This window comes from Callorhinchus milii, unplaced genomic scaffold, assembly GCF_018977255.1.
Source record: "Callorhinchus milii isolate IMCB2004 unplaced genomic scaffold, IMCB_Cmil_1.0 Scaffold4, whole genome shotgun sequence".
Classification (NCBI taxonomy): domain Eukaryota; kingdom Metazoa; phylum Chordata; class Chondrichthyes; order Chimaeriformes; family Callorhinchidae; genus Callorhinchus; species Callorhinchus milii.
In genome coordinates this window covers 65,162,292-65,187,145 of record NW_024704745.1, presented here as the reverse complement: position 1 = coordinate 65,187,145, position 24,854 = coordinate 65,162,292, and the positions used below count along the sequence as shown (strand labels likewise).

The 24,854-nt window shown below is 41.1% G+C and overlaps 1 protein-coding gene across 1 annotated transcript in view; it reads right to left on the bottom strand.

Annotated features, from left to right (window-relative positions):
• atm (ATM serine/threonine kinase) overlaps nucleotides 1-24,854 on the bottom strand; it is a 70,136-nt gene that overhangs the window by 20,077 nt on the left and 25,205 nt on the right. The window contains exons 19-43 of the mRNA XM_042334050.1: nucleotides 23,541-23,623; nucleotides 22,420-22,566; nucleotides 21,532-21,607; nucleotides 19,499-19,629; nucleotides 18,716-18,833; nucleotides 17,527-17,697; nucleotides 16,568-16,728; nucleotides 14,826-15,084; nucleotides 13,629-13,747; nucleotides 12,931-13,057; nucleotides 12,506-12,708; nucleotides 11,438-11,612; nucleotides 10,780-10,944; nucleotides 9,603-9,735; nucleotides 9,007-9,102; nucleotides 7,337-7,508; nucleotides 6,651-6,801; nucleotides 5,685-5,861; nucleotides 4,642-4,819; nucleotides 4,280-4,379; nucleotides 3,439-3,600; nucleotides 2,612-2,720; nucleotides 1,729-1,817; nucleotides 670-772; nucleotides 68-216 (exon numbers count right to left, since the gene is read on the bottom strand). Coding sequence (XP_042189984.1) covers nucleotides 68-216; nucleotides 670-772; nucleotides 1,729-1,817; nucleotides 2,612-2,720; nucleotides 3,439-3,600; nucleotides 4,280-4,379; nucleotides 4,642-4,819; nucleotides 5,685-5,861; nucleotides 6,651-6,801; nucleotides 7,337-7,508; nucleotides 9,007-9,102; nucleotides 9,603-9,735; nucleotides 10,780-10,944; nucleotides 11,438-11,612; nucleotides 12,506-12,708; nucleotides 12,931-13,057; nucleotides 13,629-13,747; nucleotides 14,826-15,084; nucleotides 16,568-16,728; nucleotides 17,527-17,697; nucleotides 18,716-18,833; nucleotides 19,499-19,629; nucleotides 21,532-21,607; nucleotides 22,420-22,566; nucleotides 23,541-23,623 — 3,554 coding nt within the window. The remainder of the gene's footprint in view (nucleotides 1-67; nucleotides 217-669; nucleotides 773-1,728; nucleotides 1,818-2,611; nucleotides 2,721-3,438; nucleotides 3,601-4,279; nucleotides 4,380-4,641; nucleotides 4,820-5,684; nucleotides 5,862-6,650; nucleotides 6,802-7,336; nucleotides 7,509-9,006; nucleotides 9,103-9,602; nucleotides 9,736-10,779; nucleotides 10,945-11,437; nucleotides 11,613-12,505; nucleotides 12,709-12,930; nucleotides 13,058-13,628; nucleotides 13,748-14,825; nucleotides 15,085-16,567; nucleotides 16,729-17,526; nucleotides 17,698-18,715; nucleotides 18,834-19,498; nucleotides 19,630-21,531; nucleotides 21,608-22,419; nucleotides 22,567-23,540; nucleotides 23,624-24,854) is intronic.

Genomic DNA, 24,854 nt, shown 5'->3' with positions numbered 1-24,854 from the left:
CATACCAAAAATTAATTGCTAGAATATTAAAAGCTGAGTAGGTTGGGATCAGGGGGAGCGAGGTTACCTATTGGAAAACATACAGTCCCACTGCATGTTTCTCCAGGCAGCTTGAAAGCGGATTTCTTGTAGCTCTTCACACCACTCTGAATTTTCAGCTTCAAGTCCCTTTAGATAGGTAGTAAGAGTATGGCAGAGTCCGAAGTTCTGCAGTGCCTAGATTCAATACAATTAAATCATTTATACATATCCATTTGTAATATATATATTTATACATCATATCTCTATATATTATATGTATACATCATATCCCTATCACATATTTATATATCTATATATTTGTATATTAATTCATTCATTTGTAGCTTATCAGCAGTCTTCTCATTCTATGGTCACAGTTTAATTGATATTGAGACACAGGTACAATGTTGCAGGACAGCAGAATGAATAAGCAACATATTGTATCTGTACTTGAATGCCAATGGATTGTTATATTCCTTTCTGTAGAATTTTGCTAAGGTTGCGCTTCCCTGTACTGGATATTTGGTTGGATAAGAACAGAATTGGACTTAGCTGTTTGGCCCCTACATTCGTGAAATAAGCTTTATTATATTGGGCAACTGCTATGGTTCAATTTTACACTAAGGAAACAATGGACAGAAAATCTACCTGTATAATCCCAGCCTGTCTAGTGTAGTCAGGGAGATTCATCTCAATGTCATACGTCACAAGGGCTTTGTCCCACAGTGCTTCATGTTCATATGTTCGAATTCTGTTGAAAGGCAGATTGAATTGATGATGTGGTACAAAGTGGAGGTCAATAAAGGTTGTACATACATTTCCAAATTTAAAGAAAAATGAAATAGTAGAAATCTGGGGGAAATATTTTAACGTGTAATTTTCCAATCAGTGTATAGTGCCCCATGCGGAGTAGTACCACTACTTCCTTTTTACACTGTTCAGATTGAAGCATCCTCCATGCAGTGGGGTGTTGTGTCAGGGAGTCTTTGAAAGGGCTTTTGCAAAGGATGTATTGGATTCCTACAATGAAGAAAACTCTAGAAATGAACAATTTTACTTCTTTTGTCAAAATCCAACAGAGATTCATTGGAACACTTATTGTGATATTTGTATTTGAATGTCTAGTCTCTCACATACCCACACATGCGTATTGAGGTAGAGGATCCCACACACTAGGCGTACAAAAGAATCATAGGTATAAACCCATGTCCTATCACTTTGTGCCAAATGTAAAGTCAGGAACTCTGCCATGTGTAGGAGGTCAGTTCTTTTTTTTAATTACTCAAGAAGCAGCCTCAATAACTCAAGTGTAAATACACCATGTAGAAGGTCCTAGGATAGATTTCTGGTCTGTGCTTCATAAAGAATCTCAGCAGGGTGGCAGCGGGACACTATAATTAGCCTCAACCAGATGAGTTTCTGTTCCCAATCACTTCCTGCTGGATTTAAGGGGACACTAATTAAGCCTAGGATGGGGCTTAGCTTTGGTCAAACAATCTAGTGACACTCAACAACAACAAATTACATTTATAAAGCGTCTTTCACGCCAGGAGGATGTCCTAAGGTGCTGACACTCGCATAAAAAGACCAATTAGAGAGGTTATGTCACTACCTATAGGAATACATGGATTCCCTGCTCCTGGAGAGTATAAACAGTCCAGCAATACAGATACGTCAAGAGATACAACACTGGAAATGTTACTTTACCTGGCGAGAGGCTGCAACATCTTCCCTCCACCGCAACCGTACAAACTATCGGGTTCTCCTATACTTCTGTACACATCAATCAGGAGCTCCTGTTACAATATACATGTTAATTGAGTCTTCATCAAAGCTTTGCTTATTGTGTCACTATTTAAAGCTTTCAAACAGATAAATTCATGCCACCCAGATCCTGTGTGCTAATAACTGTTAGCTAAAAATGGAAAGGTTAAAATCAAATTGATATAATTTAAACTCGGTCTGAACGTCACTATAGCATAGAAAGAACTGATTTAGTACTCTTACTGCTCTACTAACAGATAGGCACACACAAAGACAAACAGTAAAGAGACCAAAGTACCATTTACACCTGTGGAGTGCAGGGCTATACTTAGTCTGAATACACTTAACCAACACTCTGACTGTCCAACACCTTGGTACATCTGCCTGACATGAAAGAAGCTATACAAATGTCATCTGTTGCTGAGTGTACAATATAATACAATTTACATTTATATAGCGCCTTTCACGTCAAAAGGACATCTCAAAGGACATTTCACAGTGCTGAATAGCCATCTGAGCTGGAATGGGAGCCAAGGAGGTGGGGTAAAATGACTGAAGGAAGGGGGTAAAATGACTGAAAGCCCAGTCAAATGCAGAATCCGAACAATACTTTGATCAATAAGACTTCACCCAACTAAGTAGAGTTGAGAGCCAAATCACAATGTGGTGCCCTCAACATTCACTAGCACAAAGTTATAATGGCTTGCAATTGGCCATTCTTTTCAAACAACAAATCATTCAGTTAAGGAAATGTTGGATCTGGTGCAAAGTAGAAGCAGGAGGTTAATCGCTGCCACAGGGTCATACCAATCAGTTGTTTCTATACCTGTAAACCGATTCCTGTTTCTTCCTTGCTTTTGCTGCTCAGACTAGATACAGTCAACTCTTGGCTGGCCTCATCAAATGTTATTCTATGCGACGCTTTGAAGGCAGTCCTGACAAAAGCAGAAGTACAAGATAGCTATTTGTAGTGACGCTGTAGCACAATCAGATATAAAGTATTTGTGACTATAAATGGTTAATCAGAGACTCTAGTTTCTCTAGATAGTCAGGGCTCATCTGACACCCAACATTTAACATTCAGATTATTGAGTGTATCCAGGATGCATGCCTCATTTTAAACTAAGCATTCAAAGATGTGGTTTTAAAACAACAGACAGACATCTACAGAAAGTTATTCAAGATCCTGAGTTTATGATGAGGTTTCAGCACAAACCCGAGTACCAGTCTTCTTGGTAACCAGTTGTGAATTACCCTCTCCATTGACCTACCACAGACTTGTGGAGTTCCTTTATATCGCAAAGACCAGAACTATATGCAGTACTCCAGGTACAGCCTGACCAGCGCAATGTACATTTTGAATATGAGCTCAAGGAATTTTTACTGAACAAGATTAAAGCTCATCAGTCTTTGCTTCTTTATTGCTACCTGACACTTTTGGGAAAAAGGCCACAGTTCTAATTCATAAGAGATCCATTCTGAAAATTATGGACATAACCCTAAGAAAAGTTCCTGAAAGCAGACTGACACCAGTCTTTCAGGCAGTTTTCTGTCGTATAGAATCTATTTTTACACTACCATTTTACAGCATTGATGACACATCTCTGCATATATTAAATAAAATATTTGGAAATAGTTTGATAAAAACATTACCTTTTAAACTCTTCTTCTTCTTCTGACCTAACCTTATCCGTATAGATTTCAGCATAAAGCAGGGCTGTAAAATGTGCAGCACACGTCTGGGCTGTCAAAGCAACCTCCACGTAATTCAACTCCAGCCAGAAGTTGTTGTCCCATTCAGTATTGAGCTGTTGCCTAGTATGAGAAAGGTGCAGACAATCAATTAATAATAAACAACTTATTTTAGACATTCAAAATCAATGTGATCGAAGGAACATCAAAGTACAAATCGCAGTCTCACTGAGGTGAAAAAAGATTAGTGAATTTTTGTGGTGATCAAAGGGAGAAATGGCAGTGGAGAAAAATATATACTTTGGAAATTGAGACAACTAGTGATGGCACCAAGCACAACCAGGTCAAGTATCGAATGAGAATATACATAGTAAAACTCCCTCTATTCTGCCCCAACAAAGAACTTGCAGAACCACATCTCCCACTACACCAATGCAATGTTCCCACTTCCCTAATAATAATCCCTCCAAAACAAAAAATAATAAATTGGTCATTTTCAATCTACGACTGTTTGTGGGACATTGCTGTGCGCAATTGGCTGCCGCGTTCGCCCACAAATATACAGTCAATTCACTTTACAGTATATTCTGTGAAGCGCTTTGGGACGTCCTCCTGACGTGAAAAGCGCTATATCAAATGCAAGGATTATTATTATTATTATTATTATTCCCTACCAGCCAGAGTGAATCTGGCAGCTTGGGCACTTGGTGCTCCATTTGTGGCATATTTGTCCAATAACAAACGGTTAGAGCCTGCCCATTGCAGCCAAGAAAGACATTTTCTGCAGCAAGATTTTACCAACCCTTCTTGAGGCCTTTTTTGTCTTCGCAAGTAATCGACCACAGCCAGCATGGTGCGCCGAGATATTTTGTCCAAATGCCCATGGGGGAGGCTATCAGTTTCTGGTTAAAGCAAAAGCAACTCTTAGGAAACTGATCAACAAAAGAAAGAGAACATTAATGCTTAAATGCAGGGTTGCATAATGCAACAGTTAGAAACATTTCTGGTATATACAATGATTTATGATCAACTGTGTACAAAGAACAACTTGTCAAAATTATGAGACTGGACTAGTCATTTCAATAAATAAACACGTTAGGCCAGACAGGAACCTCAAATCTCAAAGACGTTTCTCGTAAAAACAACTTTCAAATGAACAATTACCTGAGTCAACAATGGCTGGTGTAGTGGACCGGCTGGAGCTCGATCCCATTCGGCAGCAGGCATTAAAAAAGCCTTGAATGTGCTTAGACAGCAGCACTCTCCAGGAGCTATGGCTGTCATGAAGGAGAATATCATGGATCAAATACGGAAGAACCAGCTGGCAGAAATCAGTCTTCACCTGGTGGAGAGAGAGAGAGAGACACACACACACACACACACACACACACACACACACACACACACACACACGGTAATCAATTGAAGACCAATTTCAATCTTACAATCAAGTCAATTACATTAATGATAAAAAAATTGGACAAGTCAGAAACCACTTTCTCTACTAAATGCTCATGATTTTTAATACTGTAGTTAAAGCAGCTGCTCTACTATCAAACTAAACTATCATTCACATTTCTACACTGGTTTGATCAATATTTAATCTATCTTCAGTGTTACTCAGATGGCTGGTGCACTTTTGGTATGTGGTAATACCACCACATTTATCCCCCAACCTCTATATAGATCCCAGCACAGTTTAGTATTGAACCTATTACTGTAAAACAAATGGAGCAAAACTAGCATGCTCCTCCACAGAAAGCCAATGATTAAGTGAAACTTTGTGCATAGCATATAACAGGTTAACATTTGTTGCATGACATGTACCATCACACTGGATCACAGCAATGCCCAATCACAGACATTGATGAATGAACAGTTGCTGCATAGTTATGTTCTGACGGTTTCTCCTTTCCTATTTTGTTTCATGGAGAGCTTTCCTCCCCTGCCCACCTCACCTTGAATTTAAATATTTTCTCTGACTGAGAATCAAAACTGCAATTGAAGTGGTGTGAAGCGGGGACTTATTTAGTAATTACAAATTTCAAAGCTGCATTATTAGGAGTGGCCAAATCTAACTGGGGACATTCACATTCCTCATTTTGCAGGTTACTAAGGAGCCGGTAATGGGATGAGAATTTCACAAAGGACCAAGTAAAATAAATGACCACAGTATCCTCACTAAACACAATAATGTCAACGTTTACCTCACACATTGGCTTGATTAACCTCAGACCTTCACTTATTACACCTCCGCTGTCCAGCAGGGAGCAAGTCAATGTTTTTAGCCAGCTCTCATGGCACCCACTCTGCGGTATCCACAAAGTGCTGTCGTCAAGGGTATGTGGAGGCTCAGGACTTTCCGCTGATGGCAAGTTGTGAACCTGGAACAAGGAAAAAAAAATCCAATTTTAGAAAAAGGTTTATGTTGTGAAACACATCTGAAATGGTTTATTCCCACCGCGTGATAATTATCAATCTAATTAAACAAAACCAAAATATAACTGCACTCCTGCATGCAGCAATAGTAAGAAATGAAGTCATCATTTAAAGTCAGTCTGTCTTAATAATAATCCTTGCATTTGATATACAGTAGCACCTTATCAAACCGGCAAGAGGATATCTCAAAGTGCTTCACAGGATTTTACCATGAAGTGTAGGCCAGTGCAGCAGCCAATTTGTTCACAAATAGCCATGAACTGAGTGACTGATTTTATTTGGGGATTGTTGGCCAGGACACCAGGAAAATCTCCCTTCTCTTTTCGAATAGCGCCATGGGATCCTTAAAGTTCACTTGAACAGGCAGACAGGACCTCAACAATACACACTCTCAGTTTCAGTTGTAGCCAAAGGGATTCATCAACTTTTTCTTAATTGATTCCTCAAGTTATCTTACACTTTAGCAAGCTTTAATGAGAAGGTACTCAATATTAATGCACCAGAGGTAACTCAGCAAAAAAAATTGTAACTCACATCTTTTAAATTACTCCACTTTATACACACACACATACACTATATACACACATATGTTATATACACACACATTTGGTTATCTAACATCTAATAACATTTATCTGGGTAAAAACATGCATTGCTTATTAAAATTTCACTGAGTTTACAGGACACAAGTTACTGTTCATTCATAATCAAAATAGAATTAAAATGGAACACACCTTCTTTTTGGCTGTTCGGAATGGCTGTAAATACATTAACATTGGATCTGGACCATTGGGATCCGTTTTACTCTGATCCCAAAATTGGTGACCAGACTGGGTAGCGAGAATATTCTTTGCACATGTAGCTGCCGCAAAGCGAACTTCAATACTGACGGAGAAAACACATGGGAGACACATATTGCTAAACCAAATAGGATTTTCCTGTCTCAACGTAGGCTTCGTACAATCAAGGCTTCTTCAAGTAATTATATTTCCCTGCACCCAGCCTCTTACCCACCTCACCTCTTACCCACCCAACCCTGGTTTCTGACCTTTTTTCCTTTAGTCAACAATTTTTAGACAGTTTAGCAGGCTTTAATGAGAAGGAACTCAATCAGGTTTTTTAAAAAAAAACACATCCAGAGCTTTTTTTTAAAACCACGTGGCCTATTGTACCTCTTTTACACTATTTTATTAAGGTTTACTTTTTGAGAACACTGACTGGTATCCTATCATTTTCCCGAATTACATGCTGCATGAAAGTACATTCATACATCAATGAGCAACACCACTAGAAAAATCTTTATTTATAAGTGAGTTCTAGACTACGGGATGCAGGTTTTAATGCACCTACTTTTAAACATATCTGCAATATTCTGTATCGGTTTGCATTCAGATGGTTCACAAATTTCCTCCACACTCACCCCTGATCTATCAGTGCATTATTAATGACGTTTAGGAGAATGAAAATCAATTGAAATTTATTTTCTTTGAAGACTTCCATTGCCTTGGAATGAAGCTCATCCTTCTTGTGCTGTAAAGCGATTGTGGAAAAGTCAACTGGACCCACTTCTCCCAAACAACTTCCAGCAGCCTCTGAAACAACAGCATAGCTCAGGTTTAAGCTCTGGCAATCTCAGGCTCAAGCCCCATCACATTCACATTCTGGGATGTTTGACAACGTGCATTGGTCAAACATCTCAGAGAAAGCAACAATGAACACATCTGCAGACTTCATACAACACCAAAAAATGTACAGGACATGGTAATGCAAAATCCAATATTGTAACAAATACAAGTGGAAGTCAATTTGAACTCCCACTAAACTTTACATGCTAGTTATTTTAATGCCTTACAAGGTGGAATACAATAGAAAATTGCATTTGTAAAGTGCCTTTCATCCGGGAGAACGTCCCAAGGTGCTGAACAGTCAGGGATTAGGACCCCAGCGAGATCAGGGAAGGTAGAGGGCAGAGAGAGTGGTCGAAGGCACGGTTGAAGAGAAGGATCTTGAGGTGTGCCTTGAAGGAAACAAGGAGGGAGCGAGGCAAAGGGAATATGGGATGGAGTTCCACAGGGTGGGGCAAAGAGGCTCAAGGCTTGACCGCCAATGGTGGGGAGGGTCAGGCAGGGGACACGAAGAAGGCTGGAGCCTGCTGAATAAAGGAGCAGACAGGCTGATAAGGGGTCAGCAGGTTGCAGAGGTAGGGGGTGGGTTTGAAGGCAAGGATTTTGAACTCTATCCTCTGAGGCATGGGGAGCCAGTGGAGCCGAGCGAGGATGGGTGGGTGGGGTCACAGAACCTGGTGCGGGAGAGGACACGGGCTGCAGAGTTCTGGATGATCTGCAGCTTGTGGAGGGAAGAGTTGGGAATGCCGACAACAACAACTTGGATTTATATAGAGCCCTCCACACCGGAAGGCATCTCAGAGTGCTTCAAGCAGGGAGTTGGCTTAGTTGAGCCTTAGATGTGATGAATGCGTGGATGAAGGTTTCGACGGCCTGGGGGGTGAGGCAACGGCAGAGCCGGGCAATGTTAGGAGGTGGGGGAAGGCAGAGTGGGTCATGGCACAGATGTGGTGATTTACCAACTTATTACATCAAGATGTCTCAATTATTTTCTAATTTTCTCCCTTGACATCTGCCTCTATTCCTGGTCTCCACATGCTGGGGTGAGGTTCCATGACTGCTGTTACCCTCTAGTATCCTGCCCAAGTGATCATCATTAATGTGTGAGTCTTGCTGGTGAGTGTCAGCAGGCCATGACTATAGAGGGAATCACAGCTTAATCTGACCTCTCCTCACTCAGATGCCATAATGTGAACACAGCAGTAGTGTAGATGTACCATGAAAATTGTACATTCCCCTCCTTAACCATGGGAAGGCTGGGGCCCCTTTAGGCTTCCCACAAAACCCGGTAGCAAACTCAGCATGAACGGAGTTACAAACCAGTGAGCTCCAGGTCTGTAAGCTACAGCTCCATCCACTACACCCTTAACGCAGCCTATGCTGTGCAATGTTACATCAAGACCCCCCAGTTCAACAGGAAGCTGTAGTATAGGAGCCCATTGATTAAGTTGGTTATAATGCTCACCTAGTATGTCTTTTCCGGCTGGGTGATTGATAGCAGATTTGCACAACTGCAACAGATTCACAACTAGTCTCACCAGGATGCTGGATTCTGGGTTATCTATTGATAGAGCATTTTTAAAATGTTTTGCAAGAGTTCATTTTCAGTCAAAACAATATAGCAATTTATGGGGTCTTTTGCTTTCTGACATGTGGATTACAACCCTGCCAGAAGTTGATAAATAATTTCAAAAGCAGTTAACTTTCACACACATGGTGCATTGGAATTAAATGAAATCTGCAGTTTTATGTGACATTTAGCATATTGAATGGACTGCAACCATTCAAAAGAATAGGAGGGAAGACAACATTGGGTTTTAAACGACACAGATTGTAGGAGGTAGGAATACTGAGAGGGATAAAGAATTCCCATGTCTTGAGGGTCTGGTAAAATAACCAGGAAGAGCTGGAGGCAGTGATTTCAACAGAAAGATTGAAGGAAGAGGATGTGGATCAACTCATTAGATAAAGAACAATAAATAGGAAATGTTGGAGGAGCATGCTGATGAGTATGAAGTTCTGATACAGTTGATTTAATAGAATACAACTCTGCCAGCCTACCTTGACACTCTTTCAACAACTGTTTAATATCTTGTTTGTGTTGTTCCAGTTGCTTTTTCAGATCATTTAATCCTTCAAGTCTAGTCAATGGTAAGGAATCACATGAGCTGACTGAAAGGAAATGACAGATCTCCTGAAACAGAAAACAAGAAGTCCATTAAGTAAGGAAATTCACAGCAAACAAAAAGCAACAATTCATCGAAGATTCATAGAATGTTACGGCATAGAAGGAGGCCATTCGGCCCATCGAGTCTGTGCCGGCTCTTTGACAGAGCAAGTCACTTTCACTAACTCCAATCACCAGCTTTCTCCCCATAACCCCGCAAACCCGTCTTCCCCAGATACCTATCCAGTTTTCTCTTAAAAGCTGTTATCGAATCGGACTTCACTACCCTTTCAGGCAGATCATTCCAAATTCGAACAACTCGCTGAGTGAAAAAATTTCTTCTAACCTCCCCTCTGCTTCTTTTGGTAGATATCTTAAGACTGTGACCACGGGTCACAGACACACCTACCAGCGGAAACAGCTTTTCCTTATCTAGCCTGTCGAAACCTTTCATGATCTTGAAGACCTCTATCAGGTCCCCGCGTAACCTTCTCTAATGGGAAAAGTCCTAACTTCTCCAGCCTGTCCTCATAGTTAAGGTTCCCCATTCCTGGTATCATTGACTTCAATTAATTATTTATCTGTCTACTTCCATTTTCTCATTCAGTTCTCAGAGTGTGTCTTCTTCAAGTCCGGCATTAAATTTCTGTCCTGATATTTCGTATAGTCTTAGCCTCATGACTAATACCTTAAAATGTAAGATTTGCAAAACTGTAAAATTCTTAAACCAGTTCTTAATTTGGAAGGTGGTTTTCTCAGTTTTTCAAAAGAAACAAAAACAGCTGCCAAATTAAGATTGAATAAGAGAATTTCCAAAACTTGAATGATCTTAAATTGTAGGCTGAGATTATCATGATGGTCAAGTATAAGCCAAATGGAGGTTGACTTCCACAGGATACAACATACTCTAATATAAAATATCAGCCTAGACAAGATAGTTGATACTAGACTCAAACTCGGCTGTCAAACAGAGTTTCAAACCCTCCACCGCAGGAGTTACCAATGGAGATATATTCTTCACATCAAATGCTTAGCAACATCCAGCAATTTTTAAATGATAGGATTTCTTACTTTCAACAAGGTGAACCGTCCCTTGCTGTACTTGATCTTCTCCTGAGTGAAACGCAGCTCACGAAACTCAGGCAGGTCAGGAAAGGGATCCAACCGCTTGATAGCATGGTGGAGGTTCTCATTGTCTTGGTTTGTTATCACTAGGTACCTCAGCAACTCGAGGGCCTGAAAGAACCAATACACAAACCATAACTATAATTCATTGCACTTTTAAATCCAAACAAATTCAGGAAAGCACCAAAAGTGTTTCAAGCAGCAAAACACAGATACTCCAAATGGGAATAAATGTAGTAACGTTCATACTCTTTTCTGATCTGAGTCACCACTGAGTGAGAAGAATCTTAATAGAGACTGAAACATCTCCTTGCTAGGGAAAGGGAAGATTGAAGGTGAAGTGCAACGCGTTGGCGAATGTCTAGTTTTCTCCCCTCAACGAGCACGCTCCAACCATTCGCACCTTCAACAGCATAGGTGCAAAAGAGTGGGATGAGGAGGAAAAAATTCTCGTCATTAATTACCTTCTGGGTATAGAAATACTTCCTGGTATCTACCTTGAGATTGCTCCTCGCAAGCCTAAACCTGAGTCCTCTTCTGCTGTCTCGGTTCATCCAAAAGTAGAAGCAGTTACAGTTTAATGATGGTTTGATGTTAAACCCACCTGCTGCCGAACCTCTGCTTGCTCTTGGACCAGAGGTGCAAGTGTGGCCACAATAACATGAAGGTGACTCTCAAGAGCATCTCCACAGTGTTCCACTGCAGTATGACAGGTGACATTTAGAAGGTCACAACACAAAGAAAAGCTACGTGCAGATACATCATCCATGTGTGATGGCCTAGGATGGAAACAAAGTTCAAGACAAATGAATCAAACCACCAATATCAAAATAAAAGCATCCTTCTCCAATAAACTTTGTTTACTGGGCAGATTTACGACACTGTGATTCCATTTCACAAGATAATGTTTGATTCAAGATGAATAACCTAATGGTTATTGTAACCTTAAAACAAATGCTCGTGCCCAAGCTACTATCACTCTCCCTCATCCAAATTCACCAAATTAAATTCTGCCATTCGCCTAATTACTGTCTGTGGGACACTGCTTGTGCAGGTTAGTTGGGAGGTTTTCCACCATAACAGTCACCACATAAAGTAACTCTGTGTATGAAATTCAATCACTACTAACACAAAGGGCCCCCAGCCGGCCGGCCCCACCATGGACAGTCGGGCCTTCAGCCTCCCTGCGCCCTCCAAGGCAAGTCTCAAGATTCTCCTCTTCGACTGCGCCTTCAGCCACCCACCTATCCCTACCCTCCCTCCCGATCCCAACCCCATACTTGGGTCCAAATCCCTGTCTGTCCAGCACCTTGGGACATCCTCCCGACGTGAAAGGCCCTATACAAATGTAATTTGTTGTTGTTTCACAAAACCTCCTCATTGGAGTCTAAAAAGTGTAATTGTTACAAGTACCAGAATAGGTGCCTTGGGATATGAAGTGTGCCTCAGGCAAAAACCCGAAGTATATCACACCAACTCTTGTAAACTCTGCTCCTACTGAGAAAACACCGGGAAAAGTTCTCATGGGCCAGGGTAATGTATGTGGGGTTCCTTCAGTAAGCGCGGCACGCGTGCACACACGCACGCGTTTTTTCTGCTCAAGCCCTTTTCAACCCTTTTGTTGTCCGCACTAACACTGTGGAGTGACATCTAAATGAAAAAGAAAACTGACCGGCTGTTGATGTGGTGGATAAGTGTGTAGATAACATCTCGCAGAACAAATGCCCAGGTTCCTCCCAGCCCCCCGTACTTTATCGCCTTCAGCAGCAAGTTCACAAACAAGCGATACATCCTCAATATCCGGTGCTTTTCATAGGCACTGCTCGTTTCCACTGCCTTCCTACAAATTGCTAGCAAGATCTTCTGGATCGAATCCTGCAGCAACATAAATATCTCAGAGACTTTTCAGACAGTTTATGTTCATTATTTTCATGTCCACACGTACTAGAGTAAGATTTAACAACTCCAGTGTGATGACCGTAATGATCATAAAACACAGTACACATTACACAAGATGCACGTAAATAGCACCACAAAGAAAAAAATGCCCTTTTATTACAGTTTGCAGATAGAGTAAATTGAAAATATCAAGCTTACTGGAGTTTTTGAAATAATTGCAACAAGTGACTTCAGCTTTTCTTTATGGCAGCCACTGATGTAATCAAACGCAGCTAAGATCACGGAGGACGGAAAGTAAGGTGGATTGGGAGCAGGATCCAGTGCCCTACATTAAGGGGAAAAAAAAAATCAGCTACAGCTTCTTTTCATCAATGTTTTAGAAAATCTGCTATTTGAAATGCCAATGTAACACACATAATTTGGATCCCAGTAATTCAAATAGCAGACTCTTCATTCCGTCAACTTTCAGGGCTGTCATGCGAGAACAAGTTGAGATACTGAGACGCCAGAGGAGAAACTGACATTGTTGCAGCAAATCCAGTACAAATTCATCTCATCAATCAAAAATACAACTACCTGCGTTGTTATGGCAAACATACATTCAGGTTTACATGAACCCATCCATCCATACCCTGCTGGCAAACAAATGCTGTAATCTCGTTATGTTTGAACCTCAAAATCTCCTTTAAGGTTTTCATCTCGTCCCCGACCTCCCAAACATCAGCTGCTTCAGGCTCTATACTCTTACCCTCTGGAACTCCCTCCCTAAATCCCTCTGCTTCATCCACTCTCTGTCTGTAAATATCTACTGAAAAGCTACCTCTTTAACTGTGCTAATGGCCACCTCTCTATACTCCACTTGACTTGGCGTCCAGCAGCTTTATTGATTCTCTTACCCAGCAAACCTCACCAGCTCCGCATCTTCTGCTGCCTCTTGGTCAGGAGAGTCATACAAGGTGTTGAGCAGCTCCACCACAATCTCTGGTAGGTTGTTGTGACTCAATTGGTCAATGTTCTTCAAGATAAATGATTGAAAAAACAACTTCTCATAAAAAGGCCTTTTATCTGAACCTATTTTGGGCAAATTAGGTACGTTTGCCAATGAAAGATAATAATAATAATAATAATAATAATAATCCTTGCATTTGATATAGCGCTTTTCACGTCAGGAGGACGTCCCAAAGCGCTTCACAGAACACACTGTAAAGTGAACTGATTGTATATTTGTGAGCGAACGCGGCAGCCAATTGCGTACAGCAATGTCCCACAAACAGTCATAGATTGAAAATGACCAATTTATTATTGTTTTTGATTTTGGAGGGATTATTATTAGGCTCTGTGTGGAGTAAGGAAACTTGCCCAAGGTTTCGCCCTGCCTGGAATTGAACTCAGGTCTCTCGCTTGCAAAGCAAGTGCTCTAACCAGTGCTCTAAGATAAGGGAGAGGGACAGAATACAGTTTTAACTATGACTTCAAGTGAAATGCTTCCTGCACCATTAAGATTTACTTCAGTTTGCTGCAGATGGAAAAAAAGACTGAATCTGTGCAATTCATGAAACTATATTGGTGTACAAAATTTACTTAGAAATAATTTATATCTAAATTAAATGCAGGGCAATGGTTGACACTATAAACTCTTAAGATTTAGTGCTGTTCAATAGCTCAGTGCTGGCTGGTCTGGCTCAATCACATCACCACAAAGTGGTAGGTTATGTATTATGGTCAGATGCAGGAGACCAGAGTTGAGCCAATTCTGAGAGGTTTCTTGCTTGTGGTTAAAAGGAATGGAGATCAGATTGCCCAGACTTTTGAAGAGAAAGGATCAGGAAAGAAAAAGAAAACATGCAACGAAGAGAAAGAATAAAACTCATTAAACTGACTGTATTCAAATCAATGTTCAAGAGATAGAAATATAGAATAACAGATTGTGCACTACAGTCGCTCCTATGTACCCTCCTGGCTGAGATTATAAACCCACATGAAATCAGTTTTTCTTTTAGCAACATGGATTGAACTTTCTTAGGCCTCGACGCTACTAGGAAATGTACAGTTAATGTCAGACAAAATGCAGGAACATCTTTATGTGATCTCACCTGCTTCCCTAAGCAATGGTCGTCATTTAGCATGTCGAAAACCTTGGATGCATTTTCTCTTTGCTGAGCCGTGTAAGTGTCATTCCCAGATCCATCTCTACCTTGGTACGCAAAGCAAGGTAGGATGTTAACCATGATCTTTGGAAGGCAATCAGCCAGCATTTCTTTCCATTCCCTCTTGATCTGCACACCAATGGACTTCACTTCCTCCAAATTACCAACAATTGTCAGGTGTGGGACAAGGATCTTGTAGTAGGACCTAAAATACATCAATATTTATGTTATACCAGTAACACTGAGTAATAGCGCTTCAAACAGTTTGAAAATCTCATTAAAAAATGTTAATAATAAAACAGCTGATTGGTACAGAAACATTTCAAAGAATGTCACACATGCTTGTGACCTATGTAGACAAACCTGGCAGCTAACCTACACAAACATCACAAAATCAGCAATCAGATCGATCATTACATTTCAATTCACTTTTTGGGGTGAACATGAATGAGGAAGAAATATTGGCAGAGTTGTTGAGATAAACTGTGAAGAGATTATTGAGATAAACTGGTTTAGGTAAAAATTAATGATTCCCTAGCATTAATTTTTAAGGGGATTCATTTTTTTTAACCTAAACCACCAGACAGTTAAGACTTCAATTTAACATCTCAGCCAAAGGACATTACCTCCAAAAATGCAACACTCTCTATACTTTACTAAACACTGCACTGTTCCAGACTGAAGACAAAGAGCATGCAAATTAAATTTTCTTGGTCACCTTTAGCTAATGAAAATGGCAATAGAAGCAGGTAGAACAATTTTCATGTAGATTCCCATATGTCAACTACATTCAACCGACAACAATAACCTTTACCAGAAGACTTTCTCTGAAGGCTCCTGCTTTATTGAAACTACATTATATCAGTACTGTCCTAAACAAGATCACTTCAATCAAATAGAATTGTAATGGCACAAGATGTCGGCTGGTTGACATTACCAGATTAAAATGATAGGGTCCCAGGGAATGGTCTTGTCACCAACATATCAACATGAAAATTCAGCTGATTTTTTGTTACAGTCTGGAGTTCATTTAATTCCTAATAATAATCCTTGCATTTGATACAGCACCTTATCACATCGTCTAGACATCTCAAAGCGCTTCACAGAATATACTGTGAATTGACTGTATAGTTTGTGGGTGATAACCATAAATTAAATCTTTTTAATAATTTTGTGCTAAGAAACCAGCTGTACAACTTGCATGAGGAAAGAAGAAGGGAAAGCAAGTGATCGTACGGCTTAAGATGATCAATGCTCTATGAGGGAAAATAGTAATTTTTTTAAATTTCAGGTAAATTGATAACAGCAAATGGTATGGTACAGCAGGGTAAGATACAACGGGACGCTCCCTCTATACTTTGCCCCGATAATGTGCTTCACATCCAAGACAAGAAGCAAGCTCAACTGAAAAGCACCAGTGACATTTTCTACTTCCCCCCACATCCTTTCTCTCGCCTTCCTGAGTGAATTACTAACTTATGCCAAGTGACACAATATCCACTACAACAACAACAACAAGATTCCATTTATAAAGCGCCTTTCACGTCAGGAGGATGTCCCACTAGGAACTGGGTTAAGCGTGCCTAAAACTCACGTCACATAGGAGCCTTGCAGCAAACAGAGAATGAGTATTTGACAAAACAGGCAATAAATTGTATGATCTGTAAGGACGGCGGTGCTTATTTTACCTGTAAAATTCCTTCAGACTGGAACAGTTCAGCAAGACATAAGGGAATGTAGGCAAGCTGTAGCCCATTTTCAGCCATTCATGAATAAGATAATCCAAATGGGAAACTATGAAATTTTCCAAACTCCTATAGGTCAAACGTGTGGACAACGTCTCAAGAACCTGAAAGACAAGCAGTTAGAACATGGGTGTATGGTACAGGCAAGTAGATATAAACAAACTAAAATTATAATCTGCTTGTGTTCAACTTCTTATGCTATATTATAAACTGAAAGATTTTGAGTGAAATCATGGTCCATTGATAAAATTACATTACCAATGTTTGAGCATTATTGATTGATAAACTTTATAAAACTGAGATACTGGAAAGTTTAATTTTGTTAGATTAGTCAGTTCAACATGAAACTGCCACATTTGGCATCAATTTAAAGGTGCCTCAAGTCTCAAAAGAATGCTTGTATAGGTTACAATGGCAAGCTACGTGGTTTTAGCTGGTTAGACTCCAGCAGTACCCCAACATACCCTCTGGGGTCCCCAAGCCTCCAACTGCGCCTATTACTCACTGGAATTAGGTAAGCAGGGTGCATCCCTCCAGGGAGAGAATGCACATTCCATTCCAATAAATATCTCCTAAATTTCCAAGTATGGAATGCATGGAACACAGATACCACTCTTAAGCATAATGATGGGTTTCCACATGTGTCAAACACCCGGTTGACCCCCCAAAATAATCCCAACTGAATCATTTTATCTGAATTTAGTTTATGGAATGCAATTCAGCTACAACCATTAATTCATGCAAACAAAACAACAGAATAATCCTATGCAGACGTAAATCTCTAAACTGTACTGGTCTGAGCTGATGAAAGGACTAATGTGCAACGATCAAATGCAAAACTTAACACAATTATTTCCTCTTCCAAGTAGAAACACAAAATGAATACTGCATGCTGTCATTACCTTTTTAACAAGTTTAGGGTCCAGTTTGTTCTCCTTTAGTGACTGACAGATAGCAAACAAAGCTTGTTTTTCACAAACAGGACTGCAGCAGATGATGGATGAAATTAGCACCAGCAAAGTAGCTCTTCTGTTACATTCTTCATCCTGAAACTCTTCTTGGGTCGCATAATTCTAAAGGATGATTCAAACCATCAATGGAGGAAAGGCTTTGGGCCATAAGCAACAGTTATAAACAACACAACACTGTTATAATGTCCTTTAATTTATCCCATTAGCACAAAAAGGTTAGGTTTTTGCATCACAAGAGCAGCCAGGCGTTTTTCTGTGTGCGTGCGCAGCATACTCTGATGATATGAATGAAAGTGCTAACCTTCGTCAAGTGGTTTGTGCCCTTGTTTATAACGCAGGTTGAGATTATCTGAATCCTAACAATCATTTTATAAGAGGGTTCCTCTTTATGATGCTTATCATATTCAGGAGCAATATTAGAAAGAGGTACAGATAATGCACTCACCGATGAGCCATACTTCATCAGTGAGTCCACTGCAACCAAAATCACTGGTGACATTATGATGTCTCTGACAACTTTCATTTATATAGTGTCTTTCGTGGAGTAGAACATCATTGTTTTACAGAGTGTAAGTTTAGCCATAAATCATTATCTTCAAATTAAGAATTTGCACATAGAGTACATGCCTGGTTTTCGCAGTTCTTTTTAAGAATTTAAATTTTAAGACTATGGTTTCAAAGCTTAGACCATGAGATATTTTGGGTATCAGATTTTTTGAAATTGAGAATCGATGGCATATGACACAAGAACAACAACTTGCTCATCACACAGGGTAACGCCCCAGAGCACTTGACAGTGGCGGAGCACAATGATGAGCCGGGGGAGGTGACTGTAGGCGTTTAATGCAAGTGAGTATGCGGGTGGTAGAGTTTTGAATTAACTGGATTTTGTGGATAGTGGAGCTAGGGAGACCGACGAGGAGGGCATTTGAGTAGTCAACACAAGAAGGGGCACAATGAGCTAGCAGTGGAAGGGAGTAAGGAGGGAAGATAAGAGCTTGGTGCTATAGAATAACCCAATTGTTCCAAGAGGATTTAGGAGGTAAGCACCTGGACTAAACTAAATGGCAAACGCAGTATTTTGTTTTTATAAATCATCCTAAAAAACAACATGCAGTACCTGGAGTTTCATTCCTTCTTGCACCTTCAGATACACATTTTCAAAGGCTTTTTGCTGCAGCTTGATAGGAAGTGCCTTCAGCTGCACTGAGTCACGCAACTGGACTTCCTGAAAAAGCCTAAAGAGAAAGAAATTGAAAGAAAAATATTACAGGATGGCATCACAAGGTCACCTAAAGGGATGTTTGGCATTTGCGATGCTACAAGGTAACCATATATGACTTTGTATTAACAAGCCTTAATTTGTGAAATACACAAATACACAGTGACCCCACTTTGCAGTACACCTTTCTGGACTCTGGGTATCCGGAATTTATACCTAGCTAGAACAGGCTTGAATCAGAAATTTAAAAAAAATTCTGCAAGTCTGATGTAGATTCCTGATGTAGATATCCACTTTGACTCAGATTGAATCTTGTGAGCAGAAGACAGCTTATTCGCTATCTTCTGCTCTCGGGAAAACAAACAATTATAATGCCAGTACCAACATTTTTCTGCTCTGAAAAAAAAATGGTAAATGCCGGTAATGGTATTGCGATTACACTTAGCAATTTCCACTCAAAAATTTCGGCTAGCCGGACCAGATTTCCACCCCATTCGTCTGGCCAGCTGGAGTTTTAGTGTATATTCTGTGAAGTGCTTGGGAAGTCCTCCAATATGAAAAGTGCTGCACCAAATGTAAGGCTAATTATTAATTATTATAATAAAGTTTGATTTGGAATTCTTAATTGCGAATCAAAATCTTTTCTTCCCACAAGTAACTGTTACCACCCGGAGAGATTACCTGTTGACGGACATGGCAGCGAGCATCCGAACCTGGTGATGTGAGTCTGCCAAAAACTCTGAATAGACTTCAGATACAGACAGTTCTTCATTTCGGACGAGAAGTGTGGTCCACTTGGAATGTGGATCGGTCTGGAGGAGCAACCCAAAAATAAAGTATTGCAAAGACTTGTCTATGCATCAGCTAAAGCCATGCAACTGCATCATGACAGAGGAACAAAGATAACAGGTTTTGCAAAATATATTTACACAGTCAGTACACAAGAGAAATTACTGTATTTATGAAGCGCTTTGAGATGTTTCAATGTGAAAAGGTACTATATCAAATGCATAATTTTTAAAAACAGAAAAATGTTGGAAATGCACAGTAGATCAATTGGCATTGAAAAGAAAGAAACGGGAGAATATTTCAAGAGAGACCCTTAGTCAGGACTCGCATGCTAATCAACGTGTTTTGGGTTTCCTGGAGATTACTATCACTGGGGGCAGGGATTCTCACTTTACTATTTTTATTTCAGAACTTCAAAGGATTGTTCGCTTCATGTTAATTGTACCATGTGCATACTGAACTCATACTCTAAGTCTTAAGATATCAACATTCATATTCATGATATAAGTGAAGCATCCACTAAGTTAGTTACATGATCAGGAAATAACACAAACCAAACATCTCAATTCTCATGAATATTAAAAGATGTAAATTTTGAACAAACAAAAAGTGATCTAAATATGGGTTCGTTAATATTTATTTAATTTGGTTAGCCAACTGGGTGACTGACATGATAGAGAAACCCATCACCATGCTTAAGAGTATCCAAACAAGACAGTTTCACATATTATAGATACACACACACACACACTTTCTTTGCATGATGATTTTCTAATGACAAGCTATACTATTTTAACTGGTTAAACCTCAGCAGTATGCCCAACAAATGCTCTGGGATCCCCAAGCCTTAGCTCTTGCCAATTTGCATCTAATACTCATCAGAATTTGATGCAAATTGGCAAGAGCTAAGGCTTGGGGATCCCAGAGCATTTGTTGGGCATACTGCTGAGGTTTAACCAGTTAAAACAGTATAGCTTGTCATTGCAAATATTGACTGGCAAGCTTCCTGCTGCTTGTTTAGTTAAGACCACCCTATCCACTAGGGATTTGGCTCACTGGGTTAACAGGATCCAAGGATCCCTGCTCCCAGTGACTGGTCAGCGCATCCACATCCTCCTGATAGGACAGCATATCTAGTCTGCCATCAATAGTGCCTTGGGAGTACTGCGGACTGGTCTGGCTCAGGAACCGAACTTTAGAAGTTGCCACAGAGGGTAGACTCAATTCTGATATTCCATTTGCCAGGCACATCACCTTGAATCCAGCTCAACCTCAAGATAACCCTATTTGCCCCCACCCCCCCCCCCCCACCCCAGGAGAACCTAATTTCACTGGCTGATTCTATGAAGTTATATAGTGCATTGTTAGTTATTGAAACCAGTCAACAAACAAAGTTATTGATTCTATCACTGTATACAATAATCAGTGCATTGACTGCAACAACACTACATATAACAATTAATGCAAATGCATTTGAAAATTAGGACAAGAACAAATTGCATTTATATAGCACCTTTCACTTCGGGAGGATGTCCCAAGGCGCCAGCCAGACAGTCGAGGGTTGACACCAAAGCTGGGAGTTGGATGTGAGAGGGCTGGGGAATAATGGGGTTGGTGTGTGGGAAGATGACTGAAGGCACTGTCAAAGAGGAAGGTCTTCAGACGAACCCTGAAGGAGGTGAGGGAAGGGTTCGAGGGGGTGGGATTGGAAAGGTTGAAGGCCTGACTGCCATTGGAGGGGAGGGCTGGGCAGGGTAAACAGTGCCTGACAAGCGGAGGGGTTAGGCAGGATGGGGATGGCAGTGTTGTTCCAGTGCACTGAAAAGAACAGCACTGCATCCAATATGATGATGATATTCAAATATAATTGTCAAATTCCTTTAGTCAGCTACTGAATATTAGAGCAAAAATTATAGATGACTCACCTCCAGTAATGCCGTCATGCATCTGACTAGAGCAGCTCTCACTTGTGCATTACATTTGCCTTCCTTGCTTAGATGACTACAATATATAGAAATGCACAAAAGAAGTTAGCTTTGAAAACTATGTAACCAAGTAAAAATCACCTGTAATATACAGTCATTACACTTTAAAGCAATTCCTATGAAGCGCATAGAGATGTCCTCTTGACGTGAAAGGCGATGTATCAAATGGAAAGATTGTATTATTATATGAAACCTTTGCTTTCAATGAAAAGTATGATCACCAGCAGTGAGAAGTGCAAATTAAGATAAAATAATAATAATGCCTGCATTTGATATAGCGCTTATCACGTCATTGAGACGCCTCAAAGCGCTTCATGGGATATACTGTAAATTGGATTGTGTACTTTGGGGATGAAACACCCCCAATTGTGCACAGCAGTGTCCCACAAACAGCCATGGAGTAAGTAATTAATTTTATTTGGGGGAATTGTTGGCCAGGTCACTGGGAAAAACTCCCTTCTCTTTTCGAGTAGTGCCATGGGATCTTTAACGTCCATATGAAAAAACTTTTAATATCTCATCCGAAGGACTGCATCTCTGACAGTGCAACACATCCCCAGCGCTAGATTGAAGTGTCAGCTTAGACAATGTGATTTAAAGTTGGATTTGAACCCACAACCTTTTGACTAAGAGGTGAGAATGCTACCTCTGCGTCAGGTTAAAATGAACTTTTTAAAAAATATTTGCAAAACATAAATGGTAAAATGAGGTCTTAAAGTAGCATTTGGAACTACTGTGCTATGGAAGACTAGAAAATCACACAGCTATCCTTTGTACATTAAGACAGGCACAATAGTAAAAGCAGTCAGATTATGAAGGGGCACATACCAAAATGCTCCTATTGCCTTCAGTAATTTTCCCTGAACATCAGCCATTTCATCAGAATCGATACCCTGTGCTTTTAGCAATGGAAGAAGGTGCGTCAAAACCGCTGAACAAACCTCCTGATCAGAACGATAGAAAGAACACACATCCCTGTACAGAACACAATCAATGGTTAGCAAATCTCTCCAATCAGATAGAAACAAGCTATTTGGTTGAACAAGTGCGGCACATTCTGTTCACATTTAAAGTCAACAACAAAATTACATTTATAGAGCGCCTTTCATGTCGGGAAGATGTCCCAAAATGCTGAACAGTCAGGTATCGGGGCCCGAGCATGGGGGAGGGGTGGTGTAGGGGTGAGGAAAGGCAGTGAGGTGGGAGGGCGACCAAAGGCACAATCGAAGAGAAGGGTTTTGAGACCGGCCTTGAAGGATGCGAGGGAGGAAGCGAGGCGAAGGGAACGTGGGATAGAGTTCCAGAGTGTGGGGGCAGAGAGGCTGAAAGCCCGGCCACCGATAGCGGGTCGGGTGGGAGACATGGAGCAGACTGGAGCCCGCTGAACGGAGGGAGCGGGCAGGTTGGTAGAGAGTCAGCAGGTCAGAGAGGTAGGAGGGAGCAAGGCCATGGATGGCCTTGAAAATGAGGATGAGGATCTTTAACTCGATCCTCTGGGGGATGGGGAGCCAGTGGAGTCGGGCGAGGGTGGGAAGTCCTCTAAAAAGAGCAGAAATAATATTTGAAATGTGTATGAAGGATTCAGTGAAACAATTAAATCTGCATTGAAAATAAAAGCAATAGAATCACAAAACTGACTGTTCACAGCAGGATTCACTAATAGTCTCAGAGTCGCTAACAGAGAATCCTGCTGGTAAGTGGTACTGTGCCACGCTCACTAATAGACACTCTGATTTGCTAACAGACAACCCTGCTGGTATCATGACAAACTCACAGGATCCTGATGATCCACAAGTGAAGCTTCAGAACATAGATTGCATGAGTTGGCCATGACGTACAGCAAAATACCAGCAAGATTTCCCCTTGTGACCGAGTTTTTAATTAATGAACCCTGTTGTGAGTTGCCAATTTATCAAGTGCACCAAATGTGGGTAAAAAACGTGACTTACAAGAGTTGTTTCAGAAGCATTGAGATGTCGTTCACAGGTATGATGCTTTCTTCAGAAGGGAGCTCTTGCAGAAGTATTAAGTACTGTAAAGTAAAATAGAAATAAGGCAGAGAGTCATTAAAAAAAGTTGCACAGATATCATTCAACAAATTAAAACTACACATTTTTTTGAGAAATTCTTTAAAAATTAAATCACACATTACTAGTCCACCACAATCACAAAGGTTTTGGCCTGTAAGGTTGAAGGCATGTCTATATCAGCACATTTCATTGATACGCTGGACAGTCTGGTCAACCATGAATAGGGAGGAGTTTCCCCATCTCAGCCCCAAGACTGTGGAGAAAAGTGGAAAAAATATCTATAAAAGGGGATTTACGCCTAGTCCAGCCATAGGGATATTCGTCATGAAAACACCACTTAAGATCTTTATTCACATCTACCAATTTCCCTTTCCAAGATAATGTCATTGCAAAGCAAAAGATCCTCTGTCTGAGCAGGTCCTGGATGAGGGCAAATTTCCTACAGTTGAATGTGAACAAGACTGAAGCCCTCCTGATTGGTTCGCGCCAGCGCCTCAGCACCTCAGGCTCTCTGGCAGCATCAACCTCCATGGTTGCACAATACAACTCACCAAGCCAGTCAGGAACCCAGGTGTCTTGTTCAACACTCAACTGTCTTTTCTTCCCCACATGCAAGCCATGACCCACTCTGCCTTCCCTCACCTCCGTAACATCACCCAACTCTGCCACTACTTCACCCCTCAGGCCGCTGAAACTCTTGTTCGTGCCTTCATCACCTCCAGGCTCGACTATGCAAATGCCCTGCTTGTCGGCCTTCCCAACTCCTCCCTCCACAGGCTGCAGATAATCCAGAACTCTGCAGCCGGTGTCCTCTCCCGTACCAAGCTCTGTGATCCCATCTCCCCCATTCTCGCCCGACTGCACTGGCTCCCTATCTTTCAGAGGATCCAGTTCAAGATCCTGGTCCTCACCTACAAAGCCCTACATGGCCTCGCCCCACCCTACCTCTGCGACCTCCTAACCCCCTACCAACCCGCCCACTCCCTCCGCTCAGCCGGCTCTGGCCTGCTCCACGTCCCCCGACCCACCCACCCCACCATTGGCGGGAGAGCCTTCAATCACTCTGCCCCCAACCTCTGGAATTCCATCCCCCAGTCACTCCGCCTCGCCCCCTCCTTAGCCTCCTTCAAGTCCCGTCTCAAGACCCTCTTCTTCGACCATGCCATCGGCCACCCCCCTTCCTCTCCCCTCCTTCTCCCCCCGAGCCAAGCTCGGGTCTGAAATGCTGTACAC